This window comes from Poecilia reticulata, linkage group LG9 (assembly GCF_000633615.1).
Source record: "Poecilia reticulata strain Guanapo linkage group LG9, Guppy_female_1.0+MT, whole genome shotgun sequence".
Taxonomy (NCBI): Eukaryota; Metazoa; Chordata; class Actinopteri; order Cyprinodontiformes; family Poeciliidae; genus Poecilia; species Poecilia reticulata.
The window spans coordinates 27093899-27112315 of NC_024339.1; the positions used below are offsets into that span (position 1 = coordinate 27093899).

General features: G+C 42.8%; 1 protein-coding gene across 2 annotated transcripts in view; it reads left to right on the forward strand.

The window, feature by feature from the left end:
* The first annotated feature begins 62 nt into the window (after window positions 1-62).
* Window positions 63-18417, forward strand: part of disp3 (dispatched RND transporter family member 3) — a 25301-nt gene continuing 6946 nt past the window's right edge. Inside the window, exons 1-17 of one of the 2 annotated variants that reach the window (XM_008419010.2) lie at window positions 63-853; window positions 1111-1219; window positions 9122-10087; window positions 10944-11163; window positions 11252-11388; window positions 11481-11615; window positions 13652-13812; window positions 13975-14114; window positions 14226-14317; window positions 14446-14610; window positions 15598-15759; window positions 16448-16585; window positions 16660-16796; window positions 16878-17047; window positions 17137-17267; window positions 17590-17774; window positions 17939-18065. In XM_008419010.2, the coding sequence (XP_008417232.1) occupies window positions 9130-10087; window positions 10944-11163; window positions 11252-11388; window positions 11481-11615; window positions 13652-13812; window positions 13975-14114; window positions 14226-14317; window positions 14446-14610; window positions 15598-15759; window positions 16448-16585; window positions 16660-16796; window positions 16878-17047; window positions 17137-17267; window positions 17590-17774; window positions 17939-18065 (3058 nt within the window). In that variant the 5' untranslated portion in view covers window positions 63-853; window positions 1111-1219; window positions 9122-9129. Of the gene's footprint in view, window positions 854-877; window positions 984-1110; window positions 1220-9121; window positions 10088-10943; window positions 11164-11251; window positions 11389-11480; window positions 11616-13651; window positions 13813-13974; window positions 14115-14225; window positions 14318-14445; window positions 14611-15597; window positions 15760-16447; window positions 16586-16659; window positions 16797-16877; window positions 17048-17136; window positions 17268-17589; window positions 17775-17938; window positions 18066-18417 lie in introns of those variants that run through there. The other variant, XM_008419012.2, reaches the window with a different exon arrangement.

An 18417-nucleotide genomic window follows, 5' to 3' on the forward strand; every position in this document is an offset into this window, starting at 1 on the left:
TTTCTACATCAGATTTGTTATAACTCTCATCACACACACGTTTGCGGTCGTATGCGCCACCAAACCTGCTTTGTTAGGGGTTGTGAAGTCTCGCTTCAGAGCGACCGCCCCGATTCTCCTTTGCTTGATGAATTATTACTTTGTGATCAGTCCGGCTTGCACACGAACAAAGGGGGTATGATGGATGTTGGAGAAAGCCTGGAGAGCTGCTCGTTCCAGTTAGATGAGAGCAGGTGGAGTGAGGACGCCACAGTCAGAAACAGGACATTTTTTTGGCGTTTTCAAACATGACAACTCCAATCACTGCTCTCTCTTTATAGCTTGTTACAGGTGCTGAACGCAGCCTGAGAAGCAGATGGAAGTGATTTGACTTCTCTGACAGATGAAAAATGAACCTGTGGGCTAATAAACCCTGATCAGTTGCCTATTTTAATCTGCCCCTCACTGTAGCCAGTTATTCTGATCACCCTCTTATAGCACACCCCACCAACTGAGTATGGACCAGACCATACCAACTCCAGCATGATGAGAGGGGGCTCTGCTGCTGCATCAAGGCAGCTCTTGTGACATGATCCTCTCTACCCGATCAAATAAGCACTCATTCCCTGAAAGTGACACTTCTGTGGCGATACAAACACTCTGCTCGGCTTCTTTTTTTTTTTTTCTCTCTTTCAGCATCATCGTGTGTGGGGGGTTTCTGAGCCACGTCTCCCTCCTTGTGCTTCTCCCACCATTGGGCCAGCCAGCAGAGCGTGCTGAACAAAGCCACGAGAAAGGAGAGGGAGAGAAAGAGAGTGAGGGGAGCTTCTGGGGAAGAAATGTCTCTCGCTGACTCTGTCGCCTCGACAACCGGGTAAGAAAAGGAGGGGAGGGAAGCACCAGAACAGGAGGGAAAGGACTTGGGCGCATTGAAGGAGAATAAGAGCTGGGGGTTTGAATCAGGAGATTCCAGCCGAGTGAGGGAGGAAAGTGGATTTATTTTTGTGTGTGTGGTATTTTCTTATAAGTGCTCATAGGGTGGATCTATTGCTCTTACATTGTGAGTTATTAACTGTCAAAAAATAAAGCAGTTTAATCTTTTTTTTTTTTTTCCCCTTCCCTCCCGTTCAGATATTGGCGTATGGAGCAGATGAAGCTGCAGAGGTCAAGTTCAGCTTTATAAAAGTGGACCGGGCAGGCCTGAACGCTCCACCTGTGATTCCTGTGTGATCAGCCTCAGGTAAGTCTCCCTTCGCCAATCAAGGTATTTGCTTTTTTTTTTACTTATTTAGGAAATGCAAATAAGCCGAATCCTGGGTGCACTCACCCGCTAAACGAATGTGAGCTAATTGGTTTCATAAATCACTAAAAGTTTGGGTTAATTACTGTCACTGCGTGCTTTTATTTGCAAATTATGCAGCCTGGTAAAGATAAACTAAAACAAATTTAGGGCTTACTTACTCAGTTTTTTATTTTTTTTTTTAATTTTTATTCAGACTGTAAGGAGGGGGAACCGTATAAATGTTGCTCCTCCAGCAGCGTGAGCAGCAATTCATCAACAATGAGAGAAATGAGCACCTCTGTTCACCCAAATTGGATCTTGAGAGTTTGAGTCGAAGCATAACACTCAGGTCGTGGTGGAGAATAGAAAGCACGCCGAATATAAACATCATTCTGGGCACTCATGCATAAGAAATGTATTCATAGAGCACCGGTGGGGGAAATCAATGCCTCTTTAAATTGGGTGCTATTCCAGCTGACTTTACATCAGCCTGAGTGTATGTGTGTGTTTGTGTGTGTGTTTGGGGGCCAAGAGAGGCAGCATGTGGTGTCCATATCAGATAAGATGGAGAGGAGATAAACTAAAGAAGGTAGAGGTGGGAGGGAGGTTTAAAGCTGTCGTCAGAGGCGAGGTTAAAAATCTCTCACCTCTGAGGGGAAGGAGACGCAGAGAAAAAGCAGAAAGATTGAAGGGTGGAGAAGAGCAGCAGAGTGGAAGGCAGAAAGTGAATCTAGTGCTCGGCGAGGCCGAGAAAAATAGGGATAGCTGAAAGATTCAAGAGGCTGGCACTGCAACAAGCTCCTGCTTCATCCCCATGACACCGACTTTAAGATTTAAGGACAGGTAATTATTCGGTCTGAGTTTCTGTGGGGTTGTTTTTTTTTTTTGTTTGTTTGTTCTGATGTTCCACATCACTGAAATATCCAGTCAAGAGGAACTTGAATATTATGAATTAGTTAGCAGTAACTGATCTCACACGGGTTTGTAACAACAAGTCATTAATCAGGTCTATAAAAACAGCACACAATTGGTTAATTACGCCTTGTTGTTGCTGCCTCACTAAGTGCTTGGTCACTAACAAGTTTCTGGTGGAGTTCCTGATGGATTTTTGATCTGGCTTTCTTTGATTTAGAGTTATTGTTTGACTTACAAGTAAATATGTTTTATTTGATTTGCTAAAACTGATGTCCAATCTCTGGGAAGAAGCAGAAATCTGATCTGCCTCATTCTTCTCACCTGGTTGGTTTAAGATTTGGAGATCAGCTCTTTTTTTTGTTGTTGTTTTTGCAAAACCCCACATTATGATTCCACCACCAACATGCTTTCAACATGGCACAGGATTCTTTGAGTTTAATGTTCCGCTTTTACTTCTCCCAGTTTCCGGTGCACATCTGGATACACACTGTGACCACAAGACAACATCCTTGTCTTATCTGAACACACTGCTTTACTGCAGATGACCCTTCAAAGTGTCTGTGTGGTCAGCCGCCATCATTAATCGAGCTTGAAAGATATTTGCGTTTAGAGTTGTTTGTCGAGCAGCTGGTTCTCCTAACAATAAATGTTCTTGACTGAAAACTTGCAATGCCGGCTTCTCCGTCGTGGTAGTTTAGGATCTGGTTAAAATGTTGTTACAGATAATAACCTATGTTTACATACAGTTATTTAATCTATTAATCTCTGTAACTCTACACATCTGGATGGATTTTCTAACTTCGTCCTTTGATGAATGCCAACATTTTTTCAGATTCTTTAAAAGAATCAAACATGCACAGTGAAGTTGCGAGTGTGCATACTGCAAGCATTTCATTTTGTTATTTTTCATAATTATAGGTTACTGCTAGTGCAGTCATAACATTCAGTTTATAAAAACAAGGTAGAAAGCATTTTTAATACAGAAATGCTGTGCTGTGGACAACAAAAAATGTGGGAAGAAATGAGCTGGTAGTCATACTGCAGGTTGGTGCCATCCGCGAGCATACCGAGCAACAAGACTTCATTACTAAAGAAACTGCTTTTTCAGAGTGCTGCAAAATATATTAATGCAAAGTTTAAAAAAAATGTGTTAGGAAAATATGCATGAGCAATGGGGATAACCACAGCCTTGAAGGGATTTTAAAGCAAATCCAAGAGTTTGGAACGCAAGCAAAATCTTAAATGGCCTCAAGTTATGCACGGATGTATGCAGAACATGGACTCCACCTGTCGTATTCCTAGTGTTAAGTCTCTCAGGAACCAGAGACAAGTCCACAACTTCCTTACCTCCTTCAAGGAGAAAACAACTACAGGGTGTCGGAAGGAAGACGAGAGACACCAGACCCAACAGCGGAGGAAAAACTGATGAATGCTGTTAAAGCAACATCTGGTCCACACTGATTTGATGCAGTAATTCATTCAAAAGCAGTCATGACCAAGTATTGAGTGCAATATGGAAATATCCATGGAGACACACATATTTCTGTATTAAAAAGTCCTTTCTTGTTATGAAATATTTATAATTTTGGGTTTTCACAAGCTGTAAGCCAGAATTATCAAAATTAACAGAAATTAATAACTGAATTTTTTTTATTTTTTATGAATAATATATGGCAGTCAGTTATTGAGCAGAATTGATGAACTCTGACATTCTCGTTTGTTGAGATGCATTTGTGACTTTGGTGCCAGGTTGATTTCAACAAACCCACAAGCAGATTTATATACACGTCGTACTGCTTTTGCTGCCCTGGAAAACGAGAAGAAAAATCGTTGCCTAATTTTCACGGTGTGCACACGCCTGAAAGATAAAATATTTAAGATTTATGATTTTCTTTTTCGCTCACCGAGCATCAGATATTCGACTGCCGGCTTCATCCCTGCGCTGCACAAAGAGCCTCCTCACATGCAGCTCATGTTCTTCCCACACCAAGACAGATACAGCATGAACACCTTCCAAAACTTTGGAAAAAAATAAAAAATATTTAAAGCTCCAGAAAAAGTTCCCAAGTGAGTCCGACATGAGGGCGCGCAAGGTCATCCGGTAACACACCATACATTATACAAGAGGATGTTCAGTCCTCTCAGAACATGCACACAGATTCTCTTCGTTTTGCTTCATGCACTTATCAGTTCTATTTTAGATCCAGGTGCCGCATTTTAAGGAAAAACACAAAACGGTGATTCACTAATGACAAAATAGCTTTAATAATCCAGCTGGGAGGCAGCTCTTCTTTTTTTTTTTTTATCCCGACAAACGCACAATGCGGGAAGTCAAATTGCAGTCTTGCTTTAATCCTCACCTGCATGAGGATTTAAATCAGCCGTGTTCTCTTAATCTTTGCAGAAAAACAGCAATGCTGAACAAATCCGGCGCCTTGTAAACACATTAGTTATACCGCAGCTCCGCAGCGCTGGCGGTGCTTTACAGCTGTGCATTGCTCATAATTATGGTGCACGAGGCTTGATTTTTCTTGAATGCGAAGAAGCATCAGACTCATCAGAGAGGGAGAAAGGATGCGTCCCTCAGGCCGTGCATCACTCTCATTAGCTCTGCTCCCCTTCACTGGCAGGTGTTAGTAGACTCACCCAGACGGATGAAGGGTATCGTAAAGCTTTGCACATGCACTCATGATGCACAGCGACTCTAAGAAACTCGTCATTGGCTCCACGAAATCAGCACATCAAATTGGATGTGGAAAGAAATGGAGCTGTGGAAACGTTATTGTACTCTTCTAATCCAGTTTGTTCTCCGTTATTAATATCTTTGCTATTGAACAGCTGATAAGTGCAGGACTGTGTACTTTAGTGGTCATTAGCCAAGCTGTTCTCTCCTCTCCACTTTCTGTTCCACTCCTCTCATTATGTCGCTGAGTAAGTCCGGGAGCCTTCTCTTCTTTTCTCTTTTCTCCTGTCGACGCAAGAAGTGGAAGTGGCATTATTAAAACGAGGCAGAGAAGACAGAAATGAAACGTAACAGGGTTAGGAGAATCTAATCATCAAAATCCACCAGCTGTAGTCAGTTTCATTGGCAGGCAATAAAGAATTATAGGACACACATTTGTCTTGGAAATATCACATAATTGATCTTCTCTGTAGAGGTAATGTTGCATATTGCAGTACATAAAGCATTTGTCAGCAATGGTTTTTGCTGATTGCAGATAACCGATAATTCTACATTCACACCGCAGCCAAGGACAAAATTATACAGCAACTTGTAAAGGTAATTATGCCTATTGAAATTTTTCATAATTTGCCATTTTCCAACCAGAGACAATAGGTGTTTATTGGGATTTTATGTGATGGACCAGCAGAACAAAGTGGCTCATTATTGTGAAGTGGGAAGGGGGTGAGGGGGAATTGATGCTTGATTTTCAAAGGTTTGTCCAAATAAAAGAGCTGAAAATGAATGTTCACAGATTTTCCCCAATCGGATTGAAGAAATAAAACCTACAGTCCCTCGAAAGTAGAAACCAAAACGACCCTCAGATGTAATTGCAGAAAAAGGTGGTTTGACAAAGTACTGACTAAGTGGAAAGGCTGAATTATCCTAACAAGAATTATCCTTGTTAATTCAGAATTAGAAGCTGTGTAATCAAGTAGCAGCTGAAAAAAAATGAGCTGAATAAGTCAATAATTGCAGTTGTACTTTAATCATAAATAAATTTGTTCTCTTAAGAGTTCAGGAAGTTCACAATAATGCCGTGCCTGCCCTTTTTAATAGTCCACTTTCTCTTAATAAAAAAAAAACAATCATGGTTCAGATGAACAAAATAGCTGAAAATTGGTGTCCTTTATAGAATATCGGATTCAGTGTGAAGCTCTCAATTTTCATTTCTAAAGGCTTTGTTATCTATTAAATAAAGGGAGAAAAAATGGCATTAAACAGCATTAAACCATCTGAGTCGTGTGGACATTTGATATTAAAAGCTTTCTGAAAGTGAAGAGCAAAGACTTTTAATGACGGGCTCATTACAGATGTCCGTGAGCCGCCGCATTATCAGTGAACTGCAGTCTGACTTTGTCCCACTGTGGGAGATTTTTATTTTTTTTCCCACAGGAAACATGAATACATTGTCTGCTTTAACCACAGTGTGCAATATGCATGGGTTGGTATGAGTCTCCTGGTAATGGTAACCTTGAGCGAAACGGGTTTCGCGCGGTGGCCTGTAGTCATAAGATATCACTGCTTTTATACAAGTGTAGACTTTAAAATATATATATCAGGATGTAATTCTTTTTATTTGAAGGAGAGAAGGGAAAAAAACGATACTTTCTGCTGCTGAAATACCGTGACATGTTTTAATAAATCGATATGCAAAATGAATAATATCAGAACCTGCTAGAATCCCCAAGAAAAGTTGAATTGAACAAAAAGACCAGCTTTAAACAAGCTGAGGAAAATATTTTCTAGTTTAAATGTTACACCTGCAGTATTGATTGAGCAATCATTTGACACAGCTTTCTGTGTCAGACCTGGGAAAACGTTTCGTGTACACTGGGACTTTTGCAAACACATCAGCAGCTAATGGCCTTTTTCCATGTTTATTTGAAAATACAGGATCGAATACAGACTTGCCCTTACTGCCTGTTTGCAACATGTACCTGCTGAAGAGCAAATGTAATAATAGGAATTGGCGAGGGCTGAACATCTTGGGAGGACAAAGTTCCAGAGAGAGCAGGTTTTGGATTGCGACTGGTTGCAGGATCTCATCTTGTTACGTCACGGCCCCCCACATCATGATGCTGCCTCTACCAAAAACTGTTTAGCCTTGACAGGGAGGATTTGGCAAGTTTTTAATGGGGTGTAACTCACTTCCTCAACTCACACATGCATCTAATTTATAAATGTGACCATCAACATGACATCCAAGAGAAACATAAACTTCCCCGCTCTATTAAATTTACTCTGTTCTTGTCTGGGGAAATTGTAAAATGGAGAGGAACGTTTAAAAATAGATGGTAATATCTAGTGCTGCTTGGATTTACACATATCTGTGGTCATAAAATGTACGTTATGTTCACGTGCAATTAAAAAATGATCAAGTTTAAGCAACATGAAAGACAGGTTAGCGGTGCTACAGCAGCAAGTCGGCTTTATATATTTAGGCCATAAAAGTGTCTCATGCACTCTTGTGTTGCCTAGGCTCAATATTAGTGTATTTACAATAAAGATATCTATCAAATTTATTTTGATTTTGATGTTAAAGCTGTCATAGTAACATTTAGATAAAGTATGTTTTTTTACATATTTATTAAAACTGTCATTATGTTGTGGCTGCATAACATAAGACATATAATGTGGGAAAATCGACTGTCATCTGCAGGATCAACCAATCAGAGCCAGGAGGAGGGGTTTTGCGCTTGCAATCATCCTTGTGTATGCGCTGCTCACACCCTCCCTCTTGCTCTCTGCTACATTGTAGCTTCTTCCTTTCAATGAGTCTGTGGTGAATGTGCAGATTTACATCAGATAAAGCATGATTTACAGCACTAAGACCTTCTTCCTGGTTCTGATTGGTTGTTTTTGACTGTATTGCTGCATATGGCAATAGTTGCACGGGGAGGAGCTTGATTCTATTTTTAAACAGATTGTCTCTTAGTGACAATTTTAAGAAATATATAACAACGTTTTTGTGAATACAAGTTACACACTAAAGCTTTGATCATCTAGACTTAATCAAAAACATGGTTTAAATCATTTCCACGTCATAACTGTTGGTTATGATGCTACATTTCCAAATTGCCACATTAGTCCTTCTTTTCTGGGTGAGAGAAAAGTGTTGCAGCCTCTTTTTTTCTCTCTCCATCTGTCACTTTCTCTGGCATCTCATTTTAAAGGGCAATATATGTTGGTGGTTTTGACGTCTTAATGTTTTTAAGACCTTGATACACTTTGAATAACCGAGCACGGTCCTAGTGTGAACTTCAGTCCGGCTTCAGAGGACAAAACAAAAGTCCCTAAATCAGCTGGCCTGGTGTTTAATTATGAATTCCAGGTTTGTCTGTGAAGAGACCTTTGTCTCTGCTTTCTTTATCGTTTGTGGTATTGATCGAGCAATACAAATAGCCAATTCCTTTTTATGATGGATTTCACTTCAGCTACTGGGCGGAGCACAGCTATTGTTCACACTTAATCGTGATTCAGTGCCTCACCTGACTGACCTTAGAGTGCGGCCCTTAAAGAGCGCAGATGAATTGCCGTAGTCAGCGAGCGCTCGCTGCCGTCGGAATGCAAACCGTCTGCGGCAGCGCATCACGAGCATGAGAGTCTAAATAAGAGGCACCCATTGACACCATTAGGCACGACCCGTCCATCACAGGAGATAAGCCAGCAACTGTTTCTAATACCCCTCTTGCTCTTTCTGTCAGTAATTACGCAGGTGAGATTATTTAATTTTCTGCACACACACACACGCACACCCACACACACACAGCTGCACCTTGACAGCCACCAGTGGACTCTCTCCAGGTGATGACGGCTGACAGGGAGAGCAAGAAAATCACAGCTTTTACCCGGTCTCACCCCCAAGCTCTTGTGAGCAGCATCTCAAAGCAGAAAGCTGCCAACCTTTTTTCTTTCTTTTTTTTTTTTTCTAAACCCTTGAACCCCTTCCCACCTCACCCCCTCCCTTTAATTTTCTCCATATGAGCCCAGCAGTGGAGGACCTTGGCTCACAGCAGCTCTAGGACAAACTTAATTCCTTCACACCCTCGCTTGCTCAGGACAGATTTGGAGGGTTTCCCCTGTCCTTCGTTTTGCCTAATACTCGTGTCAGCTGTTCGTAGTTCGAACATCTATTTCATGCTCGCAGTTCTCTTTCCAGAAGAGAGAGAGCAAGAGCTGCGAGCGAGTAATAATGAAGCGGTGTAATGTGTCGCTCACAGGTGCCAGCATGGATGTGGAGGACGAGGCGCTGCTGTTTCGCACCAGCTGGGGTGACGATGAGGAGGAAGAGGAGGAGGAGGAGGAGGACGGGGTGGCGCACGCTGCGGGGCACGGCTGCTTGTCGGGGACTGCAGGGGTCTGTGGGCTGTGGAGGGGGGTGGGGTGGGTCTACACACAACCTTGGGCCAGCGGGGTGGTCCTAGGGGTGGCATTCCTCATGCCCTGTTCCCTATTTGCCTATATGCTGCTCTACTGCCCTCCTCTGGACATAGACCTCTCCTACAGTGCCTTCGAGGTTCACAGCCACTTTTCAGCTGAACGCTTTGACGCTCTCACCATTGCTGTGAAGACACAGCTGGGGTCCTGGGACAGGCGCAGGCGGGACGTCGATGACACGGAGTCTGGGGACCTCAAAGAGCTTCTCCTGGAGAAGCTGGCGGAGAGGGGAGTTTTTGACTGGACAGAGGGGAAGAAAGTGAAGTCCTCCTTTCAAACAGGCATCACTTTAAAACCAGAAGAAGCCAGAGAAACGAGAACTGAGCCCGACCCGAGTCAGGAGGGGCTGAGGAGGAGAGACAAGAGTCCTGGAGGTGAAGAGGAGCAGGGATTATGGGACAGGAACTCCTCCCTTCCGCTCATCAGGAAGCGCAGATTTGCTCCTAATTACTACATGCAGAGCCAGGCTCTGTGGAGGATCGAGCTGGTGTTTGTGGCTCAGGGGGAAGGGGAGCGCAACATCTTCACTCCGGAGCGCCTGGAGACGATCCACCATGTGGAACGTCTCCTCATGCAGCATCCGCAGTTTCATCAGTTCTGCTGGAAACCCATGGAGATTTTAAGGGATCTGCCTCTGGGGCCGTCCTACTGCTCCCCACCCAGCTCTCTTCTGTCTTACCTTTACCCCAGTGAGAGAGCGGGGAAGATATACTACGATGGCATGGGCCCAGATCTGGCTGATATTCAAGGTGAGTCAGCTTCAAGGTCCCACTTCATCACCTTGCAAAAGCACGGATGCCCACTGAGCTTTTTCCACGTGATTTCATGTTAAAAACACAGACTTTTGTGTTCTTTATTAGGGTTTTATATCATGAACCAACACAAAAAGTGTAGAACCTCTAAAGAAGTGAGAATCATAAATGGGTGTTAAACCTTCTCTCCAAACAAAACTCCAAACAAAAAAATATGTGTGGTGGAAAACTGACTCTTCAAAACACAATCAAGCATAGTAGTGGCTGCATCATGCTGTGAGGGTTAGGAGTAGGGTTAGGGCTCCATCAGAAGAACCACAACCCTTATCACAGAACGAGAGTTACCGTGGATAGACTTAGATGACAAGTTGTGGTTCGAAATGGTCTACTCAAAGCCCAGAGCACAGTCCAGTTAACCATCAATGAAAACTCCTGAGAACTGCTGTACAATCTGTCAATATGGGAAATTTTGCAAGCACAAAAGACACAGTATTTCAAATTATAAGTGGAAATCTGGTAGAGTCATACCCCCAAAAGACTTAAAACTGTATTTGCAGCGTTGTGGTTCTTCAAAGTATTGATTCAGTGGGTTGAGCATGGCTGCATGCCACATTTTAAGAGTAGTATTTATATAAAAGAAACATATTTTAAAAGCTAAATGGGCTTTTTATTTTCTCTCTACAGTTATTTGTGATATTTTGTGTTGGTCTCGCAAGGCCACCAGTGAAATGCACTGAAGGTTGTTGTTACCATCTGACAAAATGTCAGAGAGTTCAAGGTGTAGGAAATGTTTTGTATCATCAAAGACGAGCTAACCTGTCTCCTGCTTTCATCTCTTGGCGCTTTGTTGTAGGCTCCTTAAGTCTGGCCATCACCCACCCTCAGTTCTACTGGTACGTGGATGAAAGTCTGTCCCCGGAGCGTCTCTCCTCGGCTCTCCTGCGCAGTGAGATCCACTTCGGGGCTCCCCTGCCGTCTTACTACTCCCTGCAGGACCGAGCAGACGAGCAGAGAGCTCGCTTCAAAAACTTTGTGGTTCAGTATGCAGGCATGCTGGCCAAGCAGTCCACCAGGTCAGAGACAAAAGGGCGTTTGGAGCACTGAAAGCCTCACAGTACGTATCACCACTGCAGATTGTTTACTTTGCACCTTCTCTTGCAGTGAGGTGAAGGTGCTGTATGGAGGGACGGAGCTGTTTGATGATGAAGTGAGACACACCTTTTACAACGATATGATGTTGGCCGTCATCAGCGGAGTCTGCATCACTGTGCTCGTCTACGTCCTCACCTCTTTTTCTGGTACAGCAGGAGCAGTTTCCCATTTTATTTTTTCTTTGGACTCGTACAGTAGCATGGCATATTAAACGGCTCAATTTCTGCTCTCTTTGAAGTCTTTCTGACGTTCTTTGGACTCGCCGCCATTGGGCTGAGCTGCTTGACGGCTCTGTTTTTGTACCACGTTGTCTTCGGGGTGAGGTACCTCGGCATTCTCAACGGAGTCGCAGCATTTGTTATCATTGGGATTGGTGAGTTATTAAAGTCTTGCTGAAAGTTTGTTTTTGCTTATAGTTTTATTGTGGAGGAAATATTCTACAAACAGCTCTGTTCATCAGATATAAGCCTTTCATTAGATTAGCATAAGAGCAAAAATAAGACAAAACAGGCAAAATCTTTCTAATGGGTCAAACTTTTTCTGCCTAATAACTTCTTAAAAAGTAAGAAAAAAAAGTCTCAGCTATAATCTTTATTAAAGCAGTGTTTGAACACGTACCCGGAGCATAAGTTAAAATGATTACTCAGGAAACTTTAAATGTGAAGTCAATCAGGGCCTCAAGCTGTAAAAATGGCTCAAATGTAGAGAACGTAATTAGAGTACATCAAACGGTGCTGAGATTTGGTTTTGGTTATTATTTGCTGATAAAAAGTGACTCCAGTAGAAAATCATAGCAGAGCTACATAGAGAAGCTGAACACTTTTAGTTTTGCTTGTTCATGTTGACATACACTTGTTCTCTGGGCTTCTGCTCAGCTTGGTGTGTTTCTTTTCCAGAAGTGACAGTCGCTGCCATGTGCCAAAACACACAAGAGATTAAAGATTTTTCTCTTTAGAGAGGAAAGAGGATGTTCAAAAAGCTAACTTGATCAAATTGTTACCACGGATCTGGATGTGTGTGCTTTGTTGAAGTTGATTGAGCTGAAGCTGCAAATTATCTTTTATTTCAACTATAATGAACCAACTTTTGTCCAGCAGCTGAATTAATGTAAAGGTTATACGACCAGCACACTGTGTTTCAGCTGCTCTCAAAATATTTGAGTGACATTTTTCAGTTGCATTTAATCATTTTGTAGCTCCTTATAAAAAAACATCCACATAATTTGATCAATAAAGCTGTCAGAAAAAATGATATCAAACGTCAAAGATTCAAGTTCCTCTGAGATGCATCAGATGTCTTGTACAGTGCCTGGTTTGTGTCACTGCAATCACAAAATTGATGTGAACATAAATAGTGCATATGTCTGACAAAAATACCATCACGAACACATCATCCTTACGGTGAAAGGTGGTGATGGCAGCAGCATGCTGTGGGGATGCTCTTTTTCGCAGCAGGACTTTGGAAGCTGGTTTGGTTGATGGGAAGATGGATGAAGCTGAATAGAGCACAAACTGGGACTGAATAGTTCAGACAGAAATCCATTGGACTGAGCTGCGGCTGTTTTATAAAGAAGAATAAAAAAAACATCTCAGTCTGGTAAAGAGATACACCAAAAAGACTTGCATTTGTAATTGTAGTGAAATGTGGTTGTAGGGAGAACTAAACAGAAATACATGCCACACTAGAAATTTTGGTTTGCTATTTCCATTACATGCATGCCTTTTCCTTCCACTGTACAATTATGGACGACTTTGTGTTAGTCTGCTGCGTTAAATCTGAATAAAATGTAGTTAAAGTTAAAGTTTGTGGTTGTAATGTGACCAAGTGTCATAATCCCTTCTTGAGACGGAAAAGGTTTTACATATTTTTGCCACATCTAATGTTTTTGCGCATAATATTTCAGAATTTAAACTTTTTTGCCGTTATCTGTGTTTAGTAAATATTAACAAATTGGAATCAGCTGTGTGTTGTTTTGCATACTTTGGTTGATAGTGAAATAATCTCAGTACCTGGTAAAAGCCAGACTGTATGCAGATTATATGGAGGGTACTTTCTTTTTTTACCACAACAGTAAAAACGATTACTACTTCTTGGATATTGTGTCGTCCTAACAGCTGCTCATGTCTGAGTCTGTTCCACCAGACCAAAATGTGCAACAACTAAACCCAAATTAAACTACCTCTTTGAAAAATTGTCAGTTTCTCTTTTTCACAAAAAAATATCCCATATTTTCTAGTCTGTATACTAAGCCGAGCTTTTTATTTCAACGTCTGCTTGCAGGCATGCAGTTTTGATTTGTATTCCACTTTCCAGAGGAATGAAAACATTCAAGGGTTTTGTAACATTAACAAAACAAACCGCACCTGTGCACAGATAATAACTGACGGGCTTCTGCTCTCTGTCTCTCAGGGGTGGACGATGTGTTTGTGTTCATCAGCACCTTCAGACAGGCCTCCCATCTCCGTCGGCCCCGGGAGCGAATGATCTACACAATAAAGACGGCCGGCCGGGCGACGTTCCTCACATCCTTCACGACCGCGGCCGCCTACGCCGCCAACACCTTCTCTCAGGTAATCGGGTGTTTTAACTGAACGTTTGCTCTGAGTCTAAACGACTTCTCTGCAGAGGATGAATAGAAGTGCTGCTCTCAGCAGACAGCCGTTTTCACTCGATAAGCACAAATTGAATGTTTGAAGGTCCTTTACACTGCGCTGCGTTTAACTGACACTCAGATCCCAGCCGTGCATGACTTTGGCCTGTTCATGGCCCTCATTGTCAGCTGCGCCTGGCTTTGGGTGTCTGTCCTGATGCCAGCAGCCCTGTGCATCTGGACCCGGCATGTGGAGCCTCACGAACACGACTGGATGAACTGGTGAGCTCCTGTTTCCTCACTTTGTTGGAAGGTGTTATTTGTGGTGGCTGCGCGCAGCTTCGACGCGCTCCCACCAGCTGCCGCTGACCCTAAACTGTCTTCTCCCTGAAGCGTGAAGCTGCTTTTGGGCTTGTCAGCGAGCTACAGCCCTCTGTCAGACGAGGATGATGATGTGGCACTTCTGTCTGTGGACATGGAGCCAGGTGAGATTATTATCTCCTTCACAATGACTGGATGGCGCGGTGGGGGAGAAACGGGACAGGCAACGATTCCCAGGCTGTAAAAACGCAGCTGCTCAGGCATCACTGAGGTCGTTCTCCTTTTTTGTCAGGCTCCTGTGACACAGACAGCGACGGAGCCATTATTTCCCTGACGGTGGATGTGCCATTATCCCCCGCAGGACAGCATCAGATGGGTGTGGTGAGCACAAACCTCCAGTGGTGCCTGAAGCACTTAGTGGCTGAACCGGCCGTGAAGCACCGAAAAGCGGTTTTAGGTGAGACATGACATGAATTCACTCAGCAGCAGCCATGAGGGCGACGCTGCTTGATTAAAATACTCACATAGAAACGCAGACACATTTGTCTGTGGCCCCGGTAAAGATGTAACAGCCTTAAAAATCAATAAATAAATCAATATTTTATTGCAGTAAATTAATTTCACACTAAAAATGTTAGAAAACACAACTTTTAAATTGAAAGCACTTATTTAGCAGGAAGAAACACAAATATAGATGTTTTTTGTTTTTTCTTTTTCATTATGGTGGTAATAGTACTATTGGTGTTAGTACTTTGTACAGCTCCCCATGTTGGCAACAGGACAGCACTGACTCTTCTATAAGTCTTCTCAAGACTGGAGCAAAAACCATATAAAGAGGCAGAGAAGGACAGAGTCCTGGATCTATTGCATCTAGCTCTAGTTTGTAGTTTGCCTTTGAGCAATTACTGAGTTGATTTGGCCATATCATTTGAAGAAAATCCTGTTAAAATTCCCATTGATGACCAATTTTCAGTTTTCTGAAAAACAGCATCACATGTCCTCCATTGTTTAGCAATGACTGTGAGGTGCTTTTCCTTTGTTTTATGGGAAAAAACCCACCTGGAAAGTCTTCAGCCAAACACAACTTCACCTCTTATTATTATATTTTTGTTTCTCACAACACTTAACATTTTTACCGAGCTGTTAATGTTTCCGTGGTAGAGATCAGAGAGAACTGAAAACGCATCAGGTTGATGAACAAGTGCCTCGTTTCTCCTTGGAATAGTTCAACCTCTAAATGGCCTTTTTACGCGTCTTCACCATGGCAGCCATTAAATCTGCCCACATCTGCATCTGTTTCAACCGGTGAGATTGAAGCAGTGAAATGAAAAGCACCTTTCAGTAAACATTCTGTTTCGTTGTTCCTGAGGAGTTTCTTTATGTTGCTCAGTCAGACCCTCCTCTCTAGCTGCCGCTGTTTGTCCCTGTCTTGGTTCCCATCCAGGTGTCTTTCTCCTGGTTCTGCTCTTCTCTGCGGGCTGCTGCTGCCTCCTGAGGCCGGCCACCCACGCCCCCCTCCTGTTCCGACAGGAAACGAACCTTCAGACGCTGCTGGCTCTGCGCAGCAACCTGAGTGGTCAGGGCATCTCCTGCCCCACCTGCTCAGGTGAGACCACAGCGGCTAAAGAGGCTCTGTTGTAAAGGTTTTAGAGCAGGTAACATCCTACCAGCAGTGAATAATTGGTGTCTTCATTAAGTATAAATGCAGGTTTGACATTTAAAATCTAGAATATTAACGAAGCACAATCAAACTGTCTAGTTTAAACAATAATGCGGTGTAAATGAGTTTTGAAAATCTCTACTTCCTGTTGTGTGAGTGCTTTATGATATAAGAAACATTTACTTATGTAAACGCTGTAGTGACCCTCACTCAGAGAGATTATGAAGTATTGCGTACTGGACAGAATTAACTAACAGAAGAGAAAATAAACTATGTCTCATATGTTTTATGTGCAAGGCAGCCATGTTGAATTTTGCTGCAGAACTTAAAATTCGGACTTCAGAGAAATAAATGTTAATATTTTTTAACCTGAAGTTGACCTCGCAGCCTCTGAGGGAAAGGATGTTCATAATTAAATTGTGTCCTTGTATTTAGGATGTGGCAGTGCAATCATACAATTGCAGTCCCTGTGGTTAAGAACCTTTATGTGTCATTTTCCAGGTCCCCTTTGTGAGTCTAAATCGGCTTTAAACTGTTTCAGTATGTTTGTACATGGAAACTTATTTCCAGCTGTGGTACTTGTTACAAACAGTTTGAGACGTACCTCCCTAAAGGCACGTTTTTATCACGTTAGGGGTGTTCATGGAAAAACCACATCTGCTGTACACGCATACTTCCCTGTCAGGGTTGAGGTTTTCCACGCATCAGCAAAGTCAAAGCACAACAGCTTCGACCGTCTCCATGAAAACAAGCCCAAGCACCAACAACACAGGTAAGAAGTGTAGAAATGATCCTCCGTATGCGAGAGCGCTGGTCTTGATGTCTTCGTGTGCTTCTTGGTTTCAGACTCCTTGCTGACTGTTTACATGTCGAAGCTGGCCCAAGGAGGCTCCACGACAATCTACAGGTTCTCGCTCAACACCAGCATCCCGTCGCCGTGGAAAGTGTGCAGCACGGAGCGTGACGAGGTGTCGTCGTTCCAGGTTTGGGAGCAAACGAAGCCGCCTCTGCCACCTGTTTGCGGCACGTACCGCCGAAACAATCTTTTACGTTTGTCTGGACAGGCTTTCAGTCATCCCCAGAAAAACTACACCAGCAGAATGACGGTGTGCGTTTCACGAGAGTATCGCCCGTACCCGAGCTGGATGATCACGTCCGGCTTGTGCGATCTCCGCCACGGCTGGACCCAAGAGTTTTCCTTCTACGTCGCAGCATCTCCGCAGCAGAATAGCAGGTGGAATGACAAATCCTCCGCTCAAGTACGGACTCTCTGGAGGCCTTTAGCAGCATATCTGTCAAATTAAATCTACCTTCTGCCTTCAGGAGGCTGTATTTTGCTCAGTGCCATCAGAGACCTCATCCCAGCAGGCTGTGTGTCAAAACACCTGGCTGTGGCTTCAGTTCCGGGCCTGACGGACCCTTAAAGGGATCTTTTTATACTCCCCTCCCCAGCGGTATGCAAGCATCTTTGTCTGAGATCATAATCAACATAAAAGTGATTATTCAGTTCATTAGGAAAACACTGCATGCGACTCTCTACCTTGTCACGTCTTTGTCATTTACTCCCACAACGTGATGGTTGTGACTTGAGAAAAGAAAATGTTGTGATATGACAAGCTTCTTGAAGTGCAGCTTCTTGAAGTGGCACTCTGTAAACCCACTGGAGGATTTTTTTATTTTTTTTTTAGTTTCCCACAGCACTCTGGTTGAGCAGCTATTTTTACACTGAATAAACAAACACAGTTGAAAGATTTTCCTCTTGTTCTATTTTCAAAGATTCCTCATCCGCCTCCAAGACGAAAGCATCCAAGACGTCTGGCTTCAACCCGTGCAGCGGCGGCGCTTGTGGTCGCCCAGCTGTGCGTCCTCTGGTCGACACCGGGGCCATGGTTTTCGTCGTGTTCGGCATCCTGGGAGTCAATCGAAGCGAGAACAAGGAAAACCATGTAATCGGAGACATGGTGAGGTGACACTGCATGACGCTCATCTCCACGTTGTCCGCAGTGTGTAAATGACAGTTGCCTAAATTGTAATTGCAAGTCCATATTGCAAGACATTTAGAAAAAAAAAAACCTTGCAGCATCAGTGTTTCTCTTACATTATTTCATTTTCTTGTTTTCTAAAGGGCAGCGTTATCCTGGATCCAGACTTTGATATTTTCAAGGAGATGGGCCATCTTTGCAAAATCTGCAAAGCTGTTGGTGCAAACAGAAAACTGGTGAAGCCTGGAGGAGCTCAGTGTTTGCCTTCGGGTAAAACTCACACAGTGTTAACGCTGATGCACTTTTTTTTTTTTTTATCCCAAAGATATTTGCTGGCTAAATGTGAAGTAAAGCAAATCGTTGCGTGCCTCACGGCAATCAATTAAATATTGAATGTATACATTTTCTGAGTGCCTTTGTGTCAAAATCACATTAAAATAACACGGAAAGATAATCATAAAATGTGTGACAAAATAAAATGTTGGCCAAAGAAATACACAGTGCTTTGTAAGTCAGCACTTTTGTTATTTAAAAATAATTATTTAAAAATGCACATTTTATTGTATTGTGTACCACAGACCAACACAAAGTAGTGCATAATCGGAAGTTAAAGATTTTATAT